At 50.1% G+C, this 21,232-nt stretch overlaps 1 protein-coding gene across 6 annotated transcripts in view; it reads left to right on the top strand.

Moving 5' to 3' along the window:
• The window catches only part of MSI2 (musashi RNA binding protein 2), a 260,590-nt gene that overhangs the window by 187,307 nt on the left and 52,051 nt on the right, over nucleotides 1-21,232 (top strand). For all 6 annotated transcript variants that reach the window (XM_050908824.1, XM_050908822.1, XM_050908823.1 and 3 more), the window contains exon 8: nucleotides 15,453-15,535. In XM_050908824.1, coding sequence (XP_050764781.1) covers nucleotides 15,453-15,535 — 83 coding nt within the window. The remainder of the gene's footprint in view (nucleotides 1-15,452; nucleotides 15,536-21,232) is intronic.

The following is a 21,232-nucleotide window of genomic DNA, read 5'->3' as shown; positions in this document are numbered from 1 at the left end:
CGGAGGGAGGACTTTGTAACCTCCGCGGGCAGCCGGTTAGCCCGGGGCCGGCATGTGTTCTGGGGAGGGGGTGCCCGCCCGGCGCGGTGGGTCTGTCCCTCCCAGCCCTGAGCTGTCACGACGCTGCTGCAGTAACCAGGTAGGCAGGAGTCACCTTGAGCGCAGCCTCTCAGCCGCTTGAAAAATTTTCCCCCTGCGAAGTCAATTCTGTAGACACGTCATTTCTCTCGGGGCGCCTCTGGCAGCTGCTGCGCCCCTGAACTCTCCGGCGGTGGTAATTAAATTTCGGAGGCAGGAACAAGGAGAAGGTTCTGGGTTTGGCTGGTGCGTTGGAGAGGAGTAGTGGCGGTGGCAGGTTTTGGCTTCGTTCCTCCACCACGGAGCTGCCTCACGCTTCTCCTCCGCTTGCTGAAATCAAGCAGAAATCCCTGTCTTTGCAAATCCCCCTTTTTGTCTGGAGGGACTGGTCGGCGCCGAGGACATGGGAACTGAGCAGGGGCTGCCAGGCTCGGCAGGCACTGGCTTACCAGAGCGGTGGTGAACCATAGCCCCATCACCAAACCCAGGGTGTATCCACGCCAGGGGACACTAATTTACCGGTGCCTTCTGGTGGCAGGTTATCTTATGAAAGACCCTGAAATCAGACCATTGCTGACATGGGGCACAAATGGGCCTCGATGGGGGCAAGCTGGGGGTCTGCCCCTCCTGGCCTCCCCACAAGGCACCGGCAAATGCCTCCATCGCAGGCGGGCACCCATCGTCCTCCCTCCGCCCGAGCCCAGGAGAGGCCCTTCCCACCACAGCTGGAGCAAGGGCAGGCATGGTGGGAAGGGCTCTCCTTGCTCGGGGCCATCCCAGGGACCCCAGGTACATCTCCTCGGCACACTCAGCTGCGGCACGGCTGGGAGGAAGAAGAGGAGCTGCTGTGCACACTTTCGGGTGCTGCGGGACACGTGGAGGCATGTGGCTCGTGCACGCTGTTGAGGATGGTCGGACCCGGTGCTGTGCAGAGCCCGACCGAAGGGTCTCGGGGGGACACACAAGGATGGGACATCTCCATCTGCGCGAGCTCTGCCTTCAGCTCCGTTTCTCAGGGGTGAGGAAGGGGATGACAGCATCTTGCTTGCTCAAAGGCGCGCTGAGGGTAGCAGGGCTCCGGTGTGTCTCGCTGGGTATGCGGGATGGATAGGGGTGCAAAGCCCTTTGCAAGGTCACAGCAAGCGTGCAGCACTGTGGATGCTCTGGTTTTCTCTTCTTTCACCACAAGCAGAGCTACTGCTGTACTGACATAGAAACCATCCCATTCCTCGTGCTGTTACCAGTCTCTGTTTCTTCTGTATTTGCTAACTGCATCCTTAAAATACAAAGGTACTTCACAGTTTTATGCTCTACTTTTGCAAAGTTGATAAATACTAAAAACTTGGGCTCCCGTGGTCAATCGCAGTGATTTTTTGGAAGGGAGTGAGCTTTTCTGGGCTCTTTGTCGCAGAAGAAACAACTCTGGGAAAGCGTACTTCCATTTTTTTAATAATCTATTTCTATAATTGAAGGATTTCAGATTTCTTTTGTAAGAGCAAGTGCCTGCTTAAACATGGAGACAAATACCACCAATAATATGTACTTGAAATTTAATGCAAGCTAATTCATTTTGGCACAGTCCCAGATATGCTGATTAAATGGCCTGTGAAGTGCTACAATATCTTGATAATGTACATTCTACATTTGATTATATAATCAATTACGTTGCACCTAATAAAATTTAAAATTAGTGAAAAAGCTGTGAGCAGATTGTATCAGATGCAGAGTGGGTCTTGGGCAGCTTTAAAGAAACTTCTGCAAGCGTACGCTGTGAAGGAGTGTGCACGTACATGTACGTATCTTCAAAATACTGGTATTTAGTAAACCAGAGACTCAGTAAAATGTTCCTGTTAATTTAGTGACTTGACTTAAAATAAAATAAAGTGTCTACAGCTCCTACTAGCCTTGCTGAAACTCGGGGGACGGGGGGTGGCCGCCCTGCAGAGGTGACCGTGAAGTCGGTGCTCAGTACAGTTCATGCATGAGTCTGTCAGCCCCCACCTCTCCCCTGACTCCTTTTGCCAGAGCCGGTTTCTCCCCGGCTTCTGGAGAGCAGCAGGCAGGGCTGGGCAGCATGGTGCCGTCGGGCTGGGCTCCTCCTGCGCCGGGTGCTTGTTGCGTGGTTGGGGGGGAGAGGAAATAGGGTGCAAAAAAAAGTCTTCGTGCACAACTTCCCCCATCGCTCCCTAGGTTTGCTGCCGGCAAATTTACTAATGTTTTCTATCAAGAGATGACCTTGCACCGCATTTTTAAAACAGCTTAGATATTCTTGGCAGTAATTCTGTGGCAGCTTTGGAAGGGACGTTCTCCCCCTTGGCCAGACCCAGAGTTCAGCTCTGCGTATTGGGGTTTTCCTGCACCCATCAGCGGGAGCAACCTAACAGCGAGAGCAGAGCCACCCTTCACCGGCTCTTCCCCGCTCAGGGAACCTGAGTGTCTGTTCCTGGGGAGGACAGTGCACCCCAGCCAGCTTGGGCAGCCTTTCCTACTCCATCATCTGCGGCATCTCCGCTTGCTTCTGATTTCAGCCTGCAAGCACTCTCTGCTCGCAGGGTTAGCCCCGGGATGCTGGCTCGCCCGCCCGGGGCGGCTCGTGATGCTCGGTGTGGCGGGGAGCCCCAGGCTGTCACCCCCGCCTCGGTCGTGCACCAGGGAGCAGCCACGATCGTTTGGCAAACGTTTCTCATTCCTTTCTGGGAAAGTTAGCAATTTCTGGGTGGCTAGCTATGGCAGGTTAGGGGGAGTTTGGCCTGGATTTTATGGCCCTCCAGTAAGAGAGGGTTGATGGGAAACAAATGCGTTATGGCCCCAGACAAGCTGTTGCTACATTTTTTGTTTCATTTTAAAGCAGCACTATCAACCAGTTGGAATATAGGCCTGGAGTATCGCGGGGAGTAATCTAATTAGTATGAAGTCAATTCACTAGTTCCTTTTGTATCTCGTGATTAAATAAGTGGGAAAATGGCTTGAAAATTAGGTGCTAGAACAACCCAATTACATTTCTGTAGCTTTTTGTATTCAATTTCATAAACAATTTTGCTCTTCGCTGGTTAATCAGTGAATGCCTTTTTCCAGTTTGAAAAGCACTTTTGAAATTATAATGCAATTAAATTGTGTGTGGATGTTCTGGCATAGCGAGTGTGAAAGCTGGGGGCCTGGCAGCCAGCCATGTTGTACCTTGACAGTAATGAGTTCCTGAGCTGGCAGCTTGCTGGTGTCATTCATAATATTGTCCACGCTGGGTTACTGTAAAATGCAGCCGCCTCAACTCCTTTCCAGCCAGGGTCGCCGGGATCCGGGCGCCGGATCCTCTCCCTCACCCTGCAGAGACCGCAGCGCTGGGGACAATTCCTGGGGCAGATCCACCACGTCTGCGGGCGGCAGAGATCAGCCCGCAGGACCTTGCTTTGCGCTTGGCGAGCCGATCGAGATGTGTGTAAGCGCGCGGTGAAGTTTTTTGCGAAGTCGTAGAGCAGCTGCGTGCTTGCTTTGGGTTTTTTCTTTTTTTTTTCTTTTTTTCTCTTCCTTAGGTGAGCCTCTGTAGGACTGAAGGATGGGCAAGGGGGATGGAGGGGATTAAGTATTATTTTCCTGGGCGGCATAACTGGGGCAAGTAGAAAAACATCTCAACGTCTTGTCCTTCTCAAAGTCAGCGGTAGATCTGCCCTTGGCCTCACTGCAGCCTCGCTACCGGATAGCTCTTGGCTCGGGGAAGCGGTAGGTCCGAGCAGTATCCTCTCACTGGGCAGGTTGTCCCCAGGTAAGCTCGCCCCAAGCTCCCACGTGGGCTCTGAAGTTGCTGTTTTTCTCACCAGTCGCAAAATCCGTAAGGGTTGGGGTGTTGTTTAAGCTCCTCTCTTCACAGCCACAATGCCAGTGGTCCGTGCAGCACGTGAAGCGCATGCAGCGCCAAGTGGCATCTCATCGGATGCCGGCTGCAAACGATTTCCAAAGGCCCACCGGCTCTTTGAGGCCACCAGGCTGTGAAGACCACTACCTGCTACCTGCTTCTGCTGGCCTGTGGCCTGTCTCCGCAGGCCTTTTAAGGGCAGAGTTTTTCAAAGCATGCTTTTTATGCTTGTGGGGTATTTGTCTTGTATTCAGGCTGCTCGCAGTGAGTGGGAGCTAAATTCAGCCTCCTGGGGAAGGGCAACCGAGTCTGCGTGATCGCCACCTCCTGTGATTTACAGCTGAGCACCACAAGGGGAAAGGTAGAAAGCTGTGTTAAGAGAAAAAGAAATAATGTTAGAAATAATGACTTGCTTGGCAGGTTTTAACAAGTTCAGTAATGGTATTAGGTGCCCTTGGCTCAAGATAGTAACCTCCTTTTAAATGATCATTACCTGGCTAATAAAGACCTCAGAGCAGGTCATTACAACTTAATTTAGACATAGCATCCTGTTTGGTTTGCACAGCGTTGCCATCTTTCAAGTTGTTGAATCTGTTGCCTGAACGCCGTGGTTGGGAGTTGGGGTTTGCTTGGGTTTTTCCTCTCCCAGCAGCTTAACAAGGAACTGAGCGTTTGCTCAGTCTTGGTGGCCCTTCGGCTCGGCCGCTCGTGGAGGTGGGGATGCGCACGGGCAGGGGAGAGGACGAGGGACTTCTCCAGCTCATCACTTCTGCTCTGCTTACAGCTCGTGGCTTTCATGAGCGTTGATTGAAGGAAGGGCAGGAAGAAGTGATGGGAACAGACGACCCTGTTCAGGAAAGCTCTTAAACATGTGTTTAATTTCATATCTTTTTCAAATCAATGGGGTTTAAACGAAGGCTGTAGGGCTTTGCCCTGTTGATGTGTTGTTTCAGAGAACGTGTGGCTTTCAAAGTCTTTTAGGTAGCGCTCGGCCAGGCATCTCCTTCATGTGGGGACCCTCCCCTGGCCATCCCAGGACGCGCCAGGCGTGCACACATTTCCCTTCCCACCGTCTTCCTCGGGAAGAGGAGCTGGATTCAGAGACGAGCGACCGCAGCCAGGCAGGAAGGTGTGCAGGAGCGGGGGGTCCAGCCTTGCGCCCGCCGTGCCGCCCCAGCCTCTGCTCGGTCGCGGGTGAGCCGTCATGCTTCCCTAACCCCATTAGCAGCAAGTTTCAAATGCAAGTAATTACAATAACCAACCCCCACCCGTTATTAATATTTTGAAGACATCTCTTTGATAAGCCCATCTTTTCAGCCAATTTCCTATTGCTACTGAAAGCAAAGCATCTTTCCTCCCAGTATTGTAAATCTGTTGTTAAAATGAAGAAAAGGAAATGGAAAAAAGGATCCCCCCAACCACAAAACCGTAACACCAGGCTCGGTGCCGCGCTGCCTTTGTCAGCCCCGGATAGAATTATGCATCATGAATAAAAACTGCTGTCAACATGCATTGGTTTCAAAACATTAAAGCATATGGTATGTGATTATCTGTATTGTCAAATGCAATAAACTGAATTTGGATATAATAAAAAAATGTAATATTTTAGAAATTTGGTAATAAACTGTGGAAGAATTGACAGGCAGAGAGTATTTGATGCCTGTAGGCAAACAGATAAAGATGGCAGGACTTTGTGCTCGGCGGGCAGCAGCTACTGCGGTCGCATTAGGAGCAGCTTTCTTTTCTGACGGGGGAGCATAACCGGGTTAGCTGGCACCCGGGGAGCGATGGCCTTCGTCCCTGCCTTTGCTGCCGAGACCTGCCTTCTCGCGGCCACTTGCTGCTGCTCCACTTTGTCCTTGTCCTCTGCCTCGCAGGGGCAGGGGAGCGGGGTCCACCGCTGGCTCCCCGCGGGCAGGTCTGCACCCCTTGGCTGCAGGAGAGGTGGCGAGTGGTGTCGGAGTGGTGATGGCGGTCTCCTTGGCTTGCCTCGTGGCACGGTGAGGGGCTGCAGGGCGCTCCTTTTGGGGATGGACATCAGCATTCAGGTTTGTCGCTGGCTCTGTGTGCCGCAGGTCTCGCTAACGAACAGACAGAAGCGTTCGCTTGAAGCACGAGGTTCCCATTTTGGTTGTAGACTCTAATTGGATTTTACAAGCATTTGGGGTTTTCTTCTTTGATAGCAAAAAGAAATCTGTCAGATTACGCCATGCTTCCCCCACCCAGCTGCACTCCCATCGTTTTTGCGCCACCAACTCGTTAGAGAGCTGGGAAATCCGTACCTGAACTGAAAGGAGCAGTGAAAAGCTGTGAGGAGCAAGGGTGGCTCTGCTCCCAAACTCCAGCTAGAGCAGCTGGAGTTAAATGCTGACGACAAAGCAAACGCTGCCCGAGATAACTTTCTCCTTCAGTATCTCATATTTCAGCCCGATGCTTTAATTCTCGAGCCGCTGACAAAAATGCGCCCGTTGAGACATGATGTCTCCAATGGAGAGAAGCTGAGTCGGGAACAAACTTTGGGGCCTCCTGTGTAGAAAATTCACATGCAAAAAATGCAGACGTAAGTGTATCACACGTACATGCAATTTTTCTTAAGTCACCGCTAATGCTTCTAAATGATCTGTGAATGCATTAATGGTTTCTGTTAATTAACAATATGATAAAACTGGCATTTAGTAAGTTGCTGTGTAGCGTGCGTTTCAGTCATTATGTACTCAGCGCTTTGGTTTGATTTCAGAACGTTAATAGAATAAAATTTTAATGAAGATTTGTTGTTACAAAAAATTTATGACTAAAAGTTCAGGTACCACTTACATTAGCGCGGTCCGTGACACGCGGTGGGGTTCCCCTTCCGCAGCCGCGCAGCCCGGAGCCGGTGCTCTGTGCGACCGCGAGGGCTTTGGCCAGAACCGGTGTCCTGGCTCCGGTTGTGTGGCCCCTGCAAGGGGAGGCACACGTGCCCCCCAGCCTGGAAATCTTTCGTCAAAATGGGTTATTTGAGAGAGGGACGAGTCTCTGTACCCTTCATCCTCCCGTCAGGGAAAATTGCTCCCCAAAAGCAGTTTGGGTGGATTTTCGCCTGTTCAGAAGGGCAGGCTGCTACGTGGCACAGCGGCGGCTCATCCTGAGGTGCCTTTTTTTTTTTTTTTTTCTTTTTGAGCAATGCTCTCTTTGCAAATGCCACGCAGTCGTGGGAGGACGGAGCAAGGAGCCTGAGCCTTGCAGCTTTCCAGAACAAAAGCAAAGGAGTATCTTGCTGGTGCCCTTTATCCAGCTGCGCGGCTGACCTCAGCTCTTTGCTCTCCTGCCGTGCTGGTATTGAAACGCTAGCACCTTGTATAGAGGTTTTTGATCTAAGGCAGTTGTCTGCTGATTTAATTTTGAGAATTTACTCTCATGTCATGGAGTATATATTGACACTTTAAGCAGCGGTAGTACCTGCCTGTGTCTGCCAGGAGAACCTGACTATTTTCCCTACCCACCCAAAATGCACATAAACAGTAAATGGATGTGCAGGCTAATCATCTGTCTTGATGAGCGTCGTTCACAGAAGCACTGCTAGAGAGCACACTTTACAGTTAAATGAGGATGATATTTTCTATCCTAGACCATAGATGTTAACCTTCTCTTTCCCCTTCCATCTCCTGGTGTATCCCTCTCCCGGTCTGGTTATCACAAGGGTGGGGTGAGACTTTGTTCTCCGTGGAGCAGGAGGTACCTTCAGGCGGTACCTTCAGGTATGGTCATCGCTCTTCCCGGCAAACCCCTCCTTAGAGCTAAGGAGGTCAAATCTGAGAAGTGTGCGTCTCAGACTAAGGCCGTATTCTGTGAATCTGGAGAGAGTTACTTCTCTGGAAACCGAAACCTCTCCTTTCGTGTGTTTGCAGCACAGGAAATTGGAATAACAGGAAATAACAAGTTAGAATTGACAGCTTTTATCCTAGATGGTCTTGAGCTTTAATGAGCTGAGTTGCAGTATGCCAGATGAAAACTTTGAGGAAGGGACTAGAAAGTGGGGGGGGAGAAATGTGGGACCTGGACCACAAGGAAGATTTAAGCGACTTCTCCAAAGACACAACGTAAGAAGGCGGCAAAGTCGGGGCTGAGTTTTCGAGTCCTGGCTGCTGGGTTCTGGTGCTAACAAATGAATGGGTTTTCCCAGAGGCAGGATTAAACCCACAGGTCCCCGCTCCCAGACTCTTAGGGTAATGACTTGAATTACCTTCGCAGACAGCGAGAAGTTAGAAACATCCGTGGTTCACTGTCTGAGCAATTAAAATGTGCCAGCCCCTCCGCTCGGTTCATTCTGTTTGTCTGTAAAGACGAGATTCGGTGACAGTGATTACAGGACTTGGTTTCATGTCTCCCTCTCTGCCCGTCCTCTGCAGGTGGTGGTGGTGGTGGTGGTGGTTGTTGTTGTTGTTATTATTATTATTATTGTTGTTGTTATTATTATTATTATTATTAGGTGGCTTGGCAGTCTGGGATGCGTGGTAGCTTACTAAGTAACTTTTTCCCCTCTGATTACAAGGGATGTGTGAATAAAGTAGAATGGTATTGATTCACACCAATCTATGCATCGACTGTGTGGGAGCCACTTGCAATTCCCAGCAGCACCAGAAAGCTTTGCAACAGGGAGAAATATGACCAGGCAAGTTGAGAAAATAAATTAAACTAGTGTCAACTTTTCTTGTTTCTTCCCTCATTATTAATGGATGGAATGGGGCTCGTTTATCAAGAAGAGGAAAAATTAATTGACACGGACTTTAATGTTATTATGCCTGGCTTGTCTGGTCACATTTCTTCATTTTTAATTTTTTTTACTTTTTGAAAGGCATTTTATTACAGCTTACAGAACCAGCTGCCAAAACTATTGATATAAACAAGAAAGCAGGTGCATAAATAATGCCACAGCAGGACTGGACCTTTCTCTGTTTCAAAGCTTAAGTAACTTAAATATGGGGAGAAGAGAAGAGGCATGAAGCAAACACAAATGAGCAGCTCAGGTACTGAGACCTAACACAAAAGGGGAATGCAGCCTGAACTAATATTTCCTCATTATGATGCTGTGTGCTGCAGCGGGTGTCAGGCTGGATATTCCCATCCGTCAGCACAGCCGTTCGTCAGGCAGCGCCCGCGCCGGGGGCCGGTGGGACCGCAGACGCCCGGGGACCCGGGGCCACGCTCCGCGCTCACACTGTGCCGGCTGGGTTGGGAATCTGGAGCAGGACGGTGCCGCGGGAGCGCATTACATGTGTAAGAGGAGACTGATCCTGCATTAACGAGAGCACCAGCAGGCGACTGTCGGGTTATTCTTGCCTAGCAGCAGGAGTGAGATTTAAGCAGAGCCTGCATCGCTTATTGGTATGATGTGGACCATGTAAATCTCTTCCCTTCTCTTCTCCGTGCTCTTGTCTCCTGTCCTTGGTCTTTGGGATTATTGTGCAGGCACAAAAGAGCCTTGGTGATTACTGACTTCCCAGAACCCTTTAAGAAGCTCTCTGGTGCTTCGGCGTGCTATAAATGCAGTAAGAGGCAGTGCCAGCTGCAAAGACCCTACAGTCTAACCAGACAATACAGACACAGCTTGGGTGAAGAGGAGCGCTGCAGATGCAGATGAGATGAAGTGACTTGCTCCACATCATCTGGCGGCCCTGAGACAGCCTGGGAGTTGAAACAGGCTCCCCCAGCTCTCCTTCCACTGCCTTCATCCACCAGAGCATCTTTCCTGGTGGCTGAAGAGCCTCTTCACAGAGCAGCGGTGCCCGCACGGTAGGCAGTGGTGTGCGTGCCTCCGGTGAAGGCGGTTTTGGCTCAGGTGCCGGGCTGCGAGCTGGTGATGGAGGTGCCGGCACCTCTGGCGCTGCCCTGGCTGCTGGGGGTGGTAGGCACCCCGCTGCGGCGGGGGTCCCGGTTTGCCTGTCAGAGCCCTTCGGGGGCTAATCCCAGCATTAGCCTAGGTTTAACCTTTCTGGCGCGGGATGCGATCACCTTGTTTTCCTTGTTTTAATGTGTGCGTGGGCTTGAAAGAGCGAGACCTTTAACCCAGTAAGCTGCTTTCGTGTAATTCTGCTGACGAGTGACGTCCTCTGTGTGTGCAAACGCAGCTGCAATATATATCACTGTACACACAGATAAAACCCAGGCTGTGGAAAAGTTGCTGCCAACTAGCAAGAGAAAGCAGATATATTTCATAGCAATGGTGTCGTCAGCTCAGCTATATTTTACCGAGGTTGACATAAAACCTCTCAAGTGACGACAAAGGTGTGAAATATAGTTGGTTTGAGTGTGAAAAAAACAAAATGCAGAACACAGGAGCACTGACATTTGGTATCTTCAATATGGCTTCTTAATATTTACGGTTTCTACTGATTTTTTTTAAATTATTTTAATCTTTTTATGGTTTCAGTCACTTTCTCTGAACAATGTTTGTCTTATTTCTGGAATACCGTGGTAGAAAGTGCTGCAACTGAGCTCTGCTTTGCTGCACGGAGCCATCCACCCGCAGGCCTGGGCAGCTTTCTTGGCTGAACAAGGCTCTGGATCAAAGGAGGCTTTTCGATGTAACAAAGGTGCGTCGGAGGATGCATCCTGTGCCGTTGGATGTCAAGCATCTGGGCTGGCATCTGCAAGCTCATTGGAAACGTTTCCAGGGGAACTCAGGGTTATTTGGATACTTGAGACTATCTTGCCTTGCACTAAGAAATGTATTTCGCCAGATTTTCCCTTGTCTGTGAATAATACACTTGTATCTGTTTCCTAGTGAAAAAATCCCCCTTTGTGAGTCACTGTTAAAAAAGCACCGTTCTGTCAGCCAGCCATCCCGAAAGGGATCTGGTCTGCGGGGGTACTGAGTACCGTCAACTTCTTTTACTTCAGCTGAAGGCAGCTGCATCCTCTGGTAATTGACCCCCAAACATTTTAGCTTCTAATGAGCAGATGCAGAAAGTCCCAGCGAGTAAAATAAGTTGCCTGAAGACGTGGACTCCTGTTCAGTGCCCACCGCGTGTTGCTGTAGGCAGGAGCAGTCACACAGCTGGACCAGGCTGGAGCACGGGATGCTGGAGGTGAGCCGTCCTCTCACCGAAACCTGCTGCCACGGGAGGCAGCGAGGACAGACCGGAGGGGACCTCCCCAGCGCCTGCCTGGGTGATGCTTCTGCTGTCCTCCTTGAGAGCCTGCGAGCCCCAGCCTTCATCCTCACCCCTCCGCAATGAGGCTTTGGCATCTCCACGTCTTCGTGGACAGGATGACTGGAAGCTGCAAAGCAGCTGTGAGCGCAGTCGTGGGGAGCAGAAGATAAAACAGGGGGGTTTGCTAGATGTCCTGAGTGTCTCCGTGTTGACGTGCATTTGGGGAGGTAGGAAGGAAGGTGATTTGGGGGTGATGGGGTGAGAAATCTTCAGCCACTTCTGAAATTGCAGGCCCAAGGGAAAAGCCCAGCCCCTCGTCGGATGCAGGAGGGCTGCCGGGCTGGGGGGGGAGTGGGTGAACTCGGCAAAGAGCAGAGCTGCCGCCCTGAGACTGTTTGGCATCTGGAGGAAGAGAGACCCTGAGCAGAGGTAGCACTCGCCGCCCCGTGCCGACGGGCCGCCCGCACGCCAGCTGCGAGGACTTGTTCAAGTTGAATTGCTGGGCCTTCTTACACAGTAACTGCAAAGCAGCTTTTCCGCTGGACAGCCCCCTTCATCTCCTGCCTTTGCCCAGATTGTTCCTGGTAATTAGCCGGAGCTCCGCCGCGCACGTGCGGAAGCCTGCCCTTCCCACAAGCAGAGCAAACCCTCTCCCTTCCAGGCGCAGGCTTGCTCCCAGCCGCCGGGACTCGGGGAGATCCTCGCACATCGTTTCGGTGCCTGTCAGCGCCCATTAACCGGCAGATGAATAGAGTGAAATGACTCTTTTTTCTGAGCAGATGCTAAAGGAGGGGTTTTTCACCTGAAGGTCGTGAATACATGTCTCAGCTTCCTTTAGTGATCGCGCTTGGCTCAGAGCCTCTCGTTTGGGGGCATCTGTTTGCCTCTTACTTTATTTTTTCCCTCTTCTTTGTCTTTTCTTTTACAGAAAAGATTATTCAAATGAATATTCAGTTTTATTCATTTGAATAAAAAACCCAACCGTTTGACTCTGTTAAATGCTTATCTCTTAAATAGAGCTTGTTAGCTTCCAATAATAGCTTCATTCAGAAGGATGTGGTATAATTTCATTTTTAAATGTGTGCTCCTTGACAACCGGAATCCTATTTATGTCACCATTTTAAACAACCTTCTTTGTTTTGTGTTAATCTGTTTCATACACTTTCCGAGAACCGTTTTTTTGTTGACTCTTAGTACCTCTCGGAAGAAATAATTGTCTATTTAGTCCAGGAAGGTTCCTGAGAGTTTTGGTAATTTAAAAATGAGCATGTATTCATTATGCTAACTAATAAGGCATGCATGCAGTAATATTTTTGTGTGTGTGCAATTATTAAAAGTTGGGATCTGATATTCAAAAAGTGAAACAAAAAAAGGACCCATTACCCGTCACTTTTATGAAGTTTTTAATTCTGGGGCATATGATCTCTTGGGGATTGTTCATTTAAGGAGCAATAACATCTCTTGAGCAGCATCCTATGGATTTTAAGTGCCTGTATGCGTGTAGATTAAAATCCCCTGGTTGTAAAGATGTCAGTAATCGTAAAGGTAAAATATTGTGAGCCTTCAGGTATGGATCGAGTGCCCTGCGTGGGCTCCGGGCCTGAACCTGCGAGCCCGCTGCCCACTGGCGCTGCCTGCCCTGCCCGTCTGCCGGCTCCAGAGAGGAAGGAGTAAAAGATGGTGTTGGGTTTTCTTACAGACCCAATCATGTCTGTTTTTTCTTGCCAAGCCAGCTAGACTGGCCTGTGCGAAGTGGCATAGATCTTTTAAAAACCTGCAAATGAGTGTTGACACCTATGGATTGTTATTTTATTCTTGTTATAAAATCTGTAAATGCAGAAAGCTGGGTGGCTATCTGATTTAATCAGACAAATAATTTCTTGATAAACCTGTGTTTAAGCCATATGGAGTGGGATGAGAATGGGAAACTTGTTTCCGAGTCCAAATGTGTAATGACTGCAGTGGGCTTTCTCGCGGTGTTATGCATATTAAGGCTAATCTCCTCTAAATTCCCTCTCCCTCCTCCATCCTGGCAGTGAGACCTGACAAAAGTTGAAAGAGAAATCCTCAACTGCAGTACTCGCTAATGAGTTACTAATGATGAAGATGTTGCTGGTGCTCAAACAATTAATGACTTGTAGACCCGGACTGGCCGTCTCATTGCGCTGGGCAAAGCTGGTCCCCGGCGGCGCGCTGCTCCCAGCTCCGGTAATTGCCCAACGCAGCGTGCTCCAGGATTCCTGGGATGCCGTATTCAGCCAGTTAACCACAAAAATTTTAGTTTTAACTACAGGTCTGTTTAAGGTAGATTTAAATGGAGTAATTTAGAAGGCAAATGAAAGACTTGAGTTAAGTAAAATACTTCAAGCTGCTACATGCTTTAAGTGCAAAGTAAAATAGTGTTCTGAGCGCTGGGTTTGAGCCTGATGTGCTGTTGGATGATGTATTATGCCTTGGAGGAGATCTAGAAACCATTTCTGGTGGTTTTTCCCCCAATAAGAGGGTCCAAAGAGGGATGGGAGCATTCCCCATTGCTACACGTACTGTGCATTCCTGAACAAGCCGTCTGGGAGCTGCTCGGACCTCACCTTGAAATGCACTTTACAGCTTCAAATACTGTAGCCTGAAAAATGTATCTTCTGCCTGTAAGTTGCCAAAACCCCCGTATAGTTCTAATATTTTCTGCTGTGCCCCATCAAAGCAAATCTAGTGTGTGTTTAAAATGATGAAGTATTGCTTTGGGACCCCAGCACAGAAACTGCCTGCTGCTGGGCGCTTGCTGGGAGCGCCGGGTCTGGCAGGGGGAACAGGTCGGGGCTGACACTCACTGTTGCTGGGGGGGAGCAGGCCCAGTACTGGAGGGTGCTAATTGCAGATGGGAAGTGTCAGTAGCAAAGCAGGCTTGAGATGAGGCTTCACTGTTGTATTCCCAAACAGCCGGGGGGTTGGGATGGGCAGCACGGGATGGACAGACACGCAGCCGGTGGCAGACGGGAGCCAGGTCCTTCGGAGTCAGCAAAGACAAAACTGCTTTAATGCCACGGGTAGCTGAGTGGGGGGATGCTCACTGCGCAAAACTATTCACGGAAAATAACACCAGGCAGCGTTGGTTTCCCTCCCTCTTCCTTCCTCCGTCGCCCCAGCCGGGGGTGAAGGCTGCTGCTGGGGATGCCCCAGCTCCAGCTCGTTTGGCTCAGAGCCTGGTGCAATGAAGATGTCACATGCCGTTTCACCAGCGTTGAGTCCAGCGGAGTTTTCAGTGCAGTCTGAGGGATGAAGTTCATCCTGTCATTACATTTTTAAGATTTCATTTGCTTAATTGGTGTCAGTGTTGACTCGTCAAGCCTTTGCCAGAAATGTAGCACATTAGATTGTTTTTTGTTTGTTAGCTTTTTTTTTTTTTTAAGGAAGGAACAGGGAACATGACTGTGTATAGCTGTGATGGGCTGCCAGATTTCTTTAGTGTGGCCCCAGCAGAGCAAATACAGTGTACAGCTACAGGCAGGCAGCAGGCATCAAACGACCCTAAACCAGCCCAAATCCACGGCTCCTTTGAAGCAGCAGCAGAGAAGAGAGGAATGATTAGATCAGAGGCCTTAAACGTAATGGTTTCTTGGAGGCCTCAGGATGTCCTGATGAGGTATTAGAGGAAGTAATTCAGGAAGAAAGGGACAAATAACCACCTCCGGAGCCCGGCTGACCCGTGGGGCCGGCTGCATCCGCGTGGGACGGAGCTGCGGTGGCTGTGCCGCTGGCCCCGGCACACAGCAGCAGGGACGTTTGGTGTTTGCTCAAAGCGAATGCAAACAAAAAGTGTTGCTGCATGTTTGGGGAAGCATTGGTATTTTTTTCCTCGCCAGGGTAAATGAGGAATCATCTTCTGTCTTCCCGGATTTTTATTTTTTTGGGTCGTGTAATGAGTCAGCTCTAATGGAGAAGTCCTGTGGAATTAAACAAGAGATAAAATCAATATGGTTCCGTAGAAATATAATTGGGTTTTGTAGAGATTGCTCTTAAAAACCTATAAGGTGTAAAAGAAAATACAGCCTTACTGTAGTTTCTGAGCCATCATGTAACTGGGGTGTAACTATCCATTAAATTCTGCAGGATGGATCAAAAAATCCATAAGGAGGTTTTAATTCTCCATTAAATCCTATGGAAGAGCTGGAACAGAACCATATTAATTTTCCCCAAGACAATGCTTCTTCCCTCCGTTAGTGTGTAATAAGTTCAGCAACAGCTCCGCAGACAGCAGGTGTATTTACACGTGCATATTTTTATGAAAGTTTTCCAAAGTCCCAATGGCTAAGTAATGCTTTATTAAAATGAAATTGTTTAATTTAACTAATATTTTCCTTTCCCCCTCCCCTTTGTGTTTCTTTATTAAATAGGATTTGGCTTTGTAACTTTTGAAAATGAAGACGTGGTGGAAAAAGTCTGTGAAATTCATTTCCACGAAATCAATAATAAAATGGTAAGTTGTTTTTGTTCCGCAGCGCGTGTCGGTGGCAGCGATCTCTCGCCCTTTGTCACGGACGTGTGCTGTGCCTGGGTGGTGGCCCTTTGGGACAACCTTCTCCGTGAGGTTAACTGGGTGCTGGGCACGCCGTGCCTGGCGGAGGTGTCATGGGCACAGGATGCTGAGCCTTGACCGCGGCTTGCTTGGACCCTGCTCCTGTCCCCCTGCCAGCAGGACGGGTGTCTGTCCCCCCACGAGCCGCAGGCGTTGTCTGCAGGCTCAGGCAGCCGCCCCGGAGCAGATTTTGCTGTGGGAAGCCAAAGGGCTGATGATGGTGTGAATCAACCTGCTCAGCTTCTTGACCAGCCTTGGAGAAGCCCTCCTCCTCCTCCCCTGCTCTTGGGAAGAGCCATGGCAGCCGCTGAATGGCTACATTAGGGGTTTTCAGGAGGGAAGTGGACTGGAGTAGCTGTTAAACACCGTGTGCTCCCAAAATAGCCGTTCTGGTTGAGCTCCCGAGTCCTGATGCTGCTCTGACGTTGCTTGCTGCCTGCTGGACCGTGTCCCCCGGGAGGTCATGGCTCTCTGCCATCGAGCCGCAATCGCTTTCCACCCAGCCCCAACCCAGGAGCCAGACCTGGGTGAAGTTTCTCCTAAATGACAGTCAGGTCCCAGGTTGCGGGTTGCCCTGTCAGTAAAGCCACTGAGCCAGATGAAAAAGGGCGTTTGTATTTCAATTGATGCAGTAACTTTGATATTTTCAGCTAAAATATTATTTTTCCCTTTGTCAAAACATCCTTTGCTTCTCAAATGTGTATTCAGATATGCATTGTATATTGGCCTGATATGTGTTCACAGACTTTAAATTCAATAATAGAGCTTTTAGTGTGGATAAGATCAAAGCAATCTCCTTGGCATATGCTGGAGGCCTGATTCAATATTTGACTTGCTAATTTTTCCCAGGGCACCGAAATAATATTCCTCATATTGTTCCTCACTGCAATATGTATCTGAAATAAAAGTAAGGGTCCCCGTGGCAAACTGAGTGGTGGGAGGGCAGGGCAGGGCAGGGCTCGGGCAGTTCCGCTTGCCCTGCGGGAAGCCTCTCGCTCCATCTCAGATGGGTGCCGTGGGCTTTGCCTCTGCCCTGTCCAAGCATCTCGCTGCTTCCCCAGCCTCCTCCTGCTTCTGGGGTCTCCTGCCTGCCACCAGCGATGCCTCACCTGAGATACGTGTGGGTTGTGGGGGAGGCTCATTCCCCTCTATATGATTACTAAATGCTGATTAATCTGCCTTAAAACGAAACAAAAAGAACGAACCCCCATCACTCCCACCCCAGCATCCAGACGACAGACCCAGCAACAAATTAGAAACGCTTGGAATGTAAATGTAGGTAAGATTGTCGGTTGGGAGGGAAGAGCTACAGTGCCACACTCCAGGATTTTCCTGCCGCTTCATCGCGGGTGGGTGCATGTCATGTCATACTCTGTAGGTTTAGTTATTTCACACAACAGTTTTTTCTCTGGAGCAAGGCTCAGCCTTCGCCTGGTGCAGATCAGCGCTGCCAAGTATTGCCCTGGTGAGGTGCTGGATGTAGGCTGGAAGGAGCAGCAGGGTGCTGGTGTGTCCCGGCAAAACCGGTGCCAGCAGCGGGGCAGAGCGCGTTGTTTGACGCTTCGTAGCGGGATCTGCACTCCTGCGCTGTAAAAATCTTACCCAGCTGTTGGCACACCCCTGCTAGGGGAGACTTGTTGGGAGGGTTTCTTCCCAGCTGAAAGGCTGCACGGGAACGTAACAGCAGTGCAGGGAACGTGGAGGATGGGACAGGGCGAAAACACTTGAGGAACATCCCAAAGAGCAAAAGAAACAGTGTAGGCTGTTGGTGTTGTTGCGGATAATTAAAAGATATTCTTCCTGGCTCTCTGTGCCTGCTTGGTGCACGATCGAAGTGCCACAATGCTTTGAGCTTTCTCTTCCTGTCACCACTTCTACAGCCCTAATTTTAAAAGCAGCCCACGAGGGAGGAGATGAGACATGATCCTGTCTTGGGACTGACTCATCGTATTGCTGATGTGTCTGCAGATTAATTACCAAACCCGTGCAGGGGCAGGAGAGCTTGTGCACGCGTGTGTGACAGTGAGCTGGTGCAGATGGCCGGAGGTGACACACAGCTGGCCGGGGGTCAGAGTTAGGCGCAGACGTATTTTCCGCAGCGCCCTCGGAGACTGACCGCTCCTGCTTCGTTTTTAACATGTCCCCCTCTAGCGTTGAGCTGCGAAGGGGATGGGTTCTCGCAGCCTCACCTCGAGGCAATGGGGTTTGCAGCCGCTCGGTGAGCTGGGACAGGGACGCCCCATCCCCGGCCCCATCCCTGGCCCCATCCCTGTGCTGCTCGGCTGGGGCATCCACGGCTCCGCGGGCACCGACTCGCCCTGAGCTCGCTCTTTCTCATCTCCTGAATGCTGTCATTTCCCAAAACGCGAGGGCAAGCAAAGGGTAGCGGGGCTGCTGTTGTTCACGAGCCTATTTCTAGCCTCCCGTCTCCCTGGCAGGCTATTTTTAGCCCACCCATTCTGCTTCTGTTGCCATCCGTAAAGCTTAGAATGTCAAATGTAATATTAAACGAGCAGTGTGAAAGTGAAAAGAAAATGCCAGGGAGGTATTTAATAAATGAAACTTGGAATTTACGTGGGAGGCCAAAGATGCTCTCCAAACAAATAAAACCCAAACAAGCTATCCCCAGAATATCCTTCTTTTGACACGAGCAGGCTGCTTTGCAAAGTGAAACCCGGTTTTCTGAGCGGGTGCAAAAGTAGCTGGACAAGAAACGTGATGGGATTCATTTATTTTCCTTTAGATCCCACTGTGATAGAGTCATGCACATCACAGGTATGGTGGGACAAGCACTGGCGAGCAGTGCAATGAGCCAAGCCTGGCCCGGGCGCTTTGCGCTGAAGTCAGGATCTCAAGTCAGACTCTGGAGCAGCTGACAAAAATGTTAGGCTGTTTTAAAATAGGCTTGGACACTGCATAGCACCTGTGGCTCTTTCTCTCTCTCATGGTGGGATTTTGTGGGTTTTGTGGGTTTTTTGTTGTGGGTTTTTTTAATGTATCAGCACTCTTCAGGCTTCTCCCCAGCCTGGCAGCCTTCGCTGTGTGGTTATGTTTTAGATGTGTATATCGCACGCCACGTGCCTTTGGGTTTTCATCCAAATACTTTGTAGTCTAAGGCACCTCCACCCCTGGAAAGACTAAACTGTGCACTACATGCAGAAGGCAGGAGGGAGCATGAGACCCACCGGTGTCCAAGGTCCCTGCAGTAACCGGGAGTGGTGGAAACACGACGTGCAGCCACCAAAGCACCTCCAACCTTGCACAGGCGTTTTGGGAAGCCACTGGGTCCTTTGCCAGCTGGAAGCCATGGAAGGCAGAGGTCAACCCCCAGATGTGGTGTTGGGCCTCGTGCATGATCCTGCTGCCTCTCCAGTTGGTGTCTTACTGGTGGTGGCAGCGGGTTTGCTGGCTGTGTTGGGGGGGATACATGGAGCATAGTGTAGGGGTGATGCATGTCGTGCTGCTCGGCTGTTTACAGGCATGACCCTGGCCTGCAGGCGTTTGGGGTGTCATAGGTAGCTGGTTCTGGAGCAGATGTCTTTGGGGGAGGCTTGACCAAATGACCCTGCCATCTCTGCATACAGAGCATCTGGGTCAGGGAGTGGCTGTAGGGCTGAAAATGCGATGTGGCATTGGCTTGCCCAGAAGGCATGTCAAGGGACAAAGGGGAAAGTTACAGGACATGAGAGATTTGCTTGTGGGCATGTGCTTAATCTGAGTCCAGAAATCACCCTTCTCCCTTGTGAGCGAACTGTTGTAGTGCTGTCAACATGTTTTGATGCTTTTGTCCCAAATCTGCAAAGCACACGAGCTCATCATACCTTGCCACTCCCTCACTCCTCCCAGCCCTCCGCGGGGGCATTAACCCTTGTTTTACACTCAAAGCAAATAACCAGAGGGTTAAGAAACAACCTCCAGTGGCCAAAAATTAAATGTGGCAGCTCCAGTTCAAGTACCCTACTGCAATCCCTGGGAAACTCTTTGGACTTGGGGTTGTCCCTTCATTTGACACATCTGTAGGACCTACCAAAAGTGAGTTGTCATCGTAAATGGGGCATATGGGCACCGAGGCTAAAAGTGTGCCTGTCTGGGGGGGTCTGGTTGTCAGCAGGTCACAGGAAAGTGTTGCTGCTCGTTGTTTCCTACTGTAGGATCGCTGCCAGCTTGTAAAGCTGGAGCCTGACGCGTGGCGGGTTGTTGTGGGAGAGCGTGTATGAGCACTGCTGTGAAATGTCGTGTGAAGAGGCCAGTGGTCATGGTGACAGGTTCTCTGCAGGGGCTCGTTGCAGGGAAGGCGATAGGACTCCGTGCAGGACGGTGCTGGGCAGGCAGGTACGCAAGGTGTCACTGGCGTTTGTGGTGCTAGGGAGAGGCTGAAGGTGCGGTAGCTTTGGAAACCCCATCTGTCAGCTGAAGGACACTGCAGACCGCTTGCAGGTTGGATGCATTCCTATAGTGTTATCTTCAGTGTGCTTTAAATGATGTCGCTTGTGAGCTGTACAGTGATGCCGCCCTTGCCAGGTTCTCCAAGGGTGGCCGGGTTCTCCAGCCCGCACAGCACAAGAAGGAGCTGCCCAACGCTGGGTGTTACCAGGGGTTTTGGGAACCAAATGAATTGATGAACCGCAAGAAACTCTGGCAGACTCCTCTGCTCACCCGTAGCTGCTGACTTCTCTTAAGTCTGAGGACATGACACCCCATTGTCCCCACCCCACCTTTGTCAATGACCTAATGCATTTTTTTAAATATGCTTATAACCTTTCTTCTGTTGCCTGGTGTAGCCCTGCCTGTGCGGCAGGACGGGGTGAATACAGATTTCTCTGTTAGAGGAGCGATAGTTTTGGCTTGCCATGGCATGAACGACATGGCGTCTCCAAGGTAATCGAATCTCAACTAACTGTGAATCGCACGTTGCTGGCAAGACAAAGTTGCCTTGTCTTTGGGTGGTAAAATGGGTTTTTGTGCATTGTGAATATGTGCACATTCTGCTTTCCTCAAAATAACCCTGGTTTCCCTGGAAAGCTGTTAGCTATGGGGTTTTTGAGACATCCTGGTGCTGACAGCCTGTTTTGTTGCGTTGGATATAAGAGGCTTTTCACTCCCCATCTCAGCCGTCCTGGGTTCTAGTGGCTTTGACTGCTCGGCTTGACCCAAGAGTACCCCAGTGTAATGTTAATTCTCCAAACTAGACTAAACAAAAATAGTGAATTTTAGTTTCCCTGCCTTCTTTTTTTTTTTGCCTTAGAGTTAAAACTTTCTTTGTTAGGCTGCTGAAAGTGAAGCACATCCCTCATACAGGGGAGGTGGAAAAAATCTGGAAATTATTAAGATGTACAGAAATGCTGAACTGAAAGTTTGTGCAAGATCCAGATTTATGTACAAAGTACCCACATCACGCGGGCTCTTGGGGGTGATTCGGTGCAGAGCTGAGCACTGACTCGTAAATCCAGATACATTCCCTCTTGGAGAAGCTCCATTGCACATCCCGCTTTGCCAGCACGCGTGTGACGTCTCTGCTGCCTCCAGGGTTTTACCCTCGCAGTAACCATGGCTGCGGGATGGTTACGGCCGTCTCCATCCCGTTCCCCATGGAGGAGA

The sequence above is a fragment of the Gymnogyps californianus genome, chromosome 20, assembly GCF_018139145.2.
Source record: "Gymnogyps californianus isolate 813 chromosome 20, ASM1813914v2, whole genome shotgun sequence".
Classification (NCBI taxonomy): domain Eukaryota; kingdom Metazoa; phylum Chordata; class Aves; order Accipitriformes; family Cathartidae; genus Gymnogyps; species Gymnogyps californianus.
The sequence above is the reverse complement of the archived record's forward strand: the minus strand, read 5'-3'. Positions and strand labels throughout refer to the sequence as shown.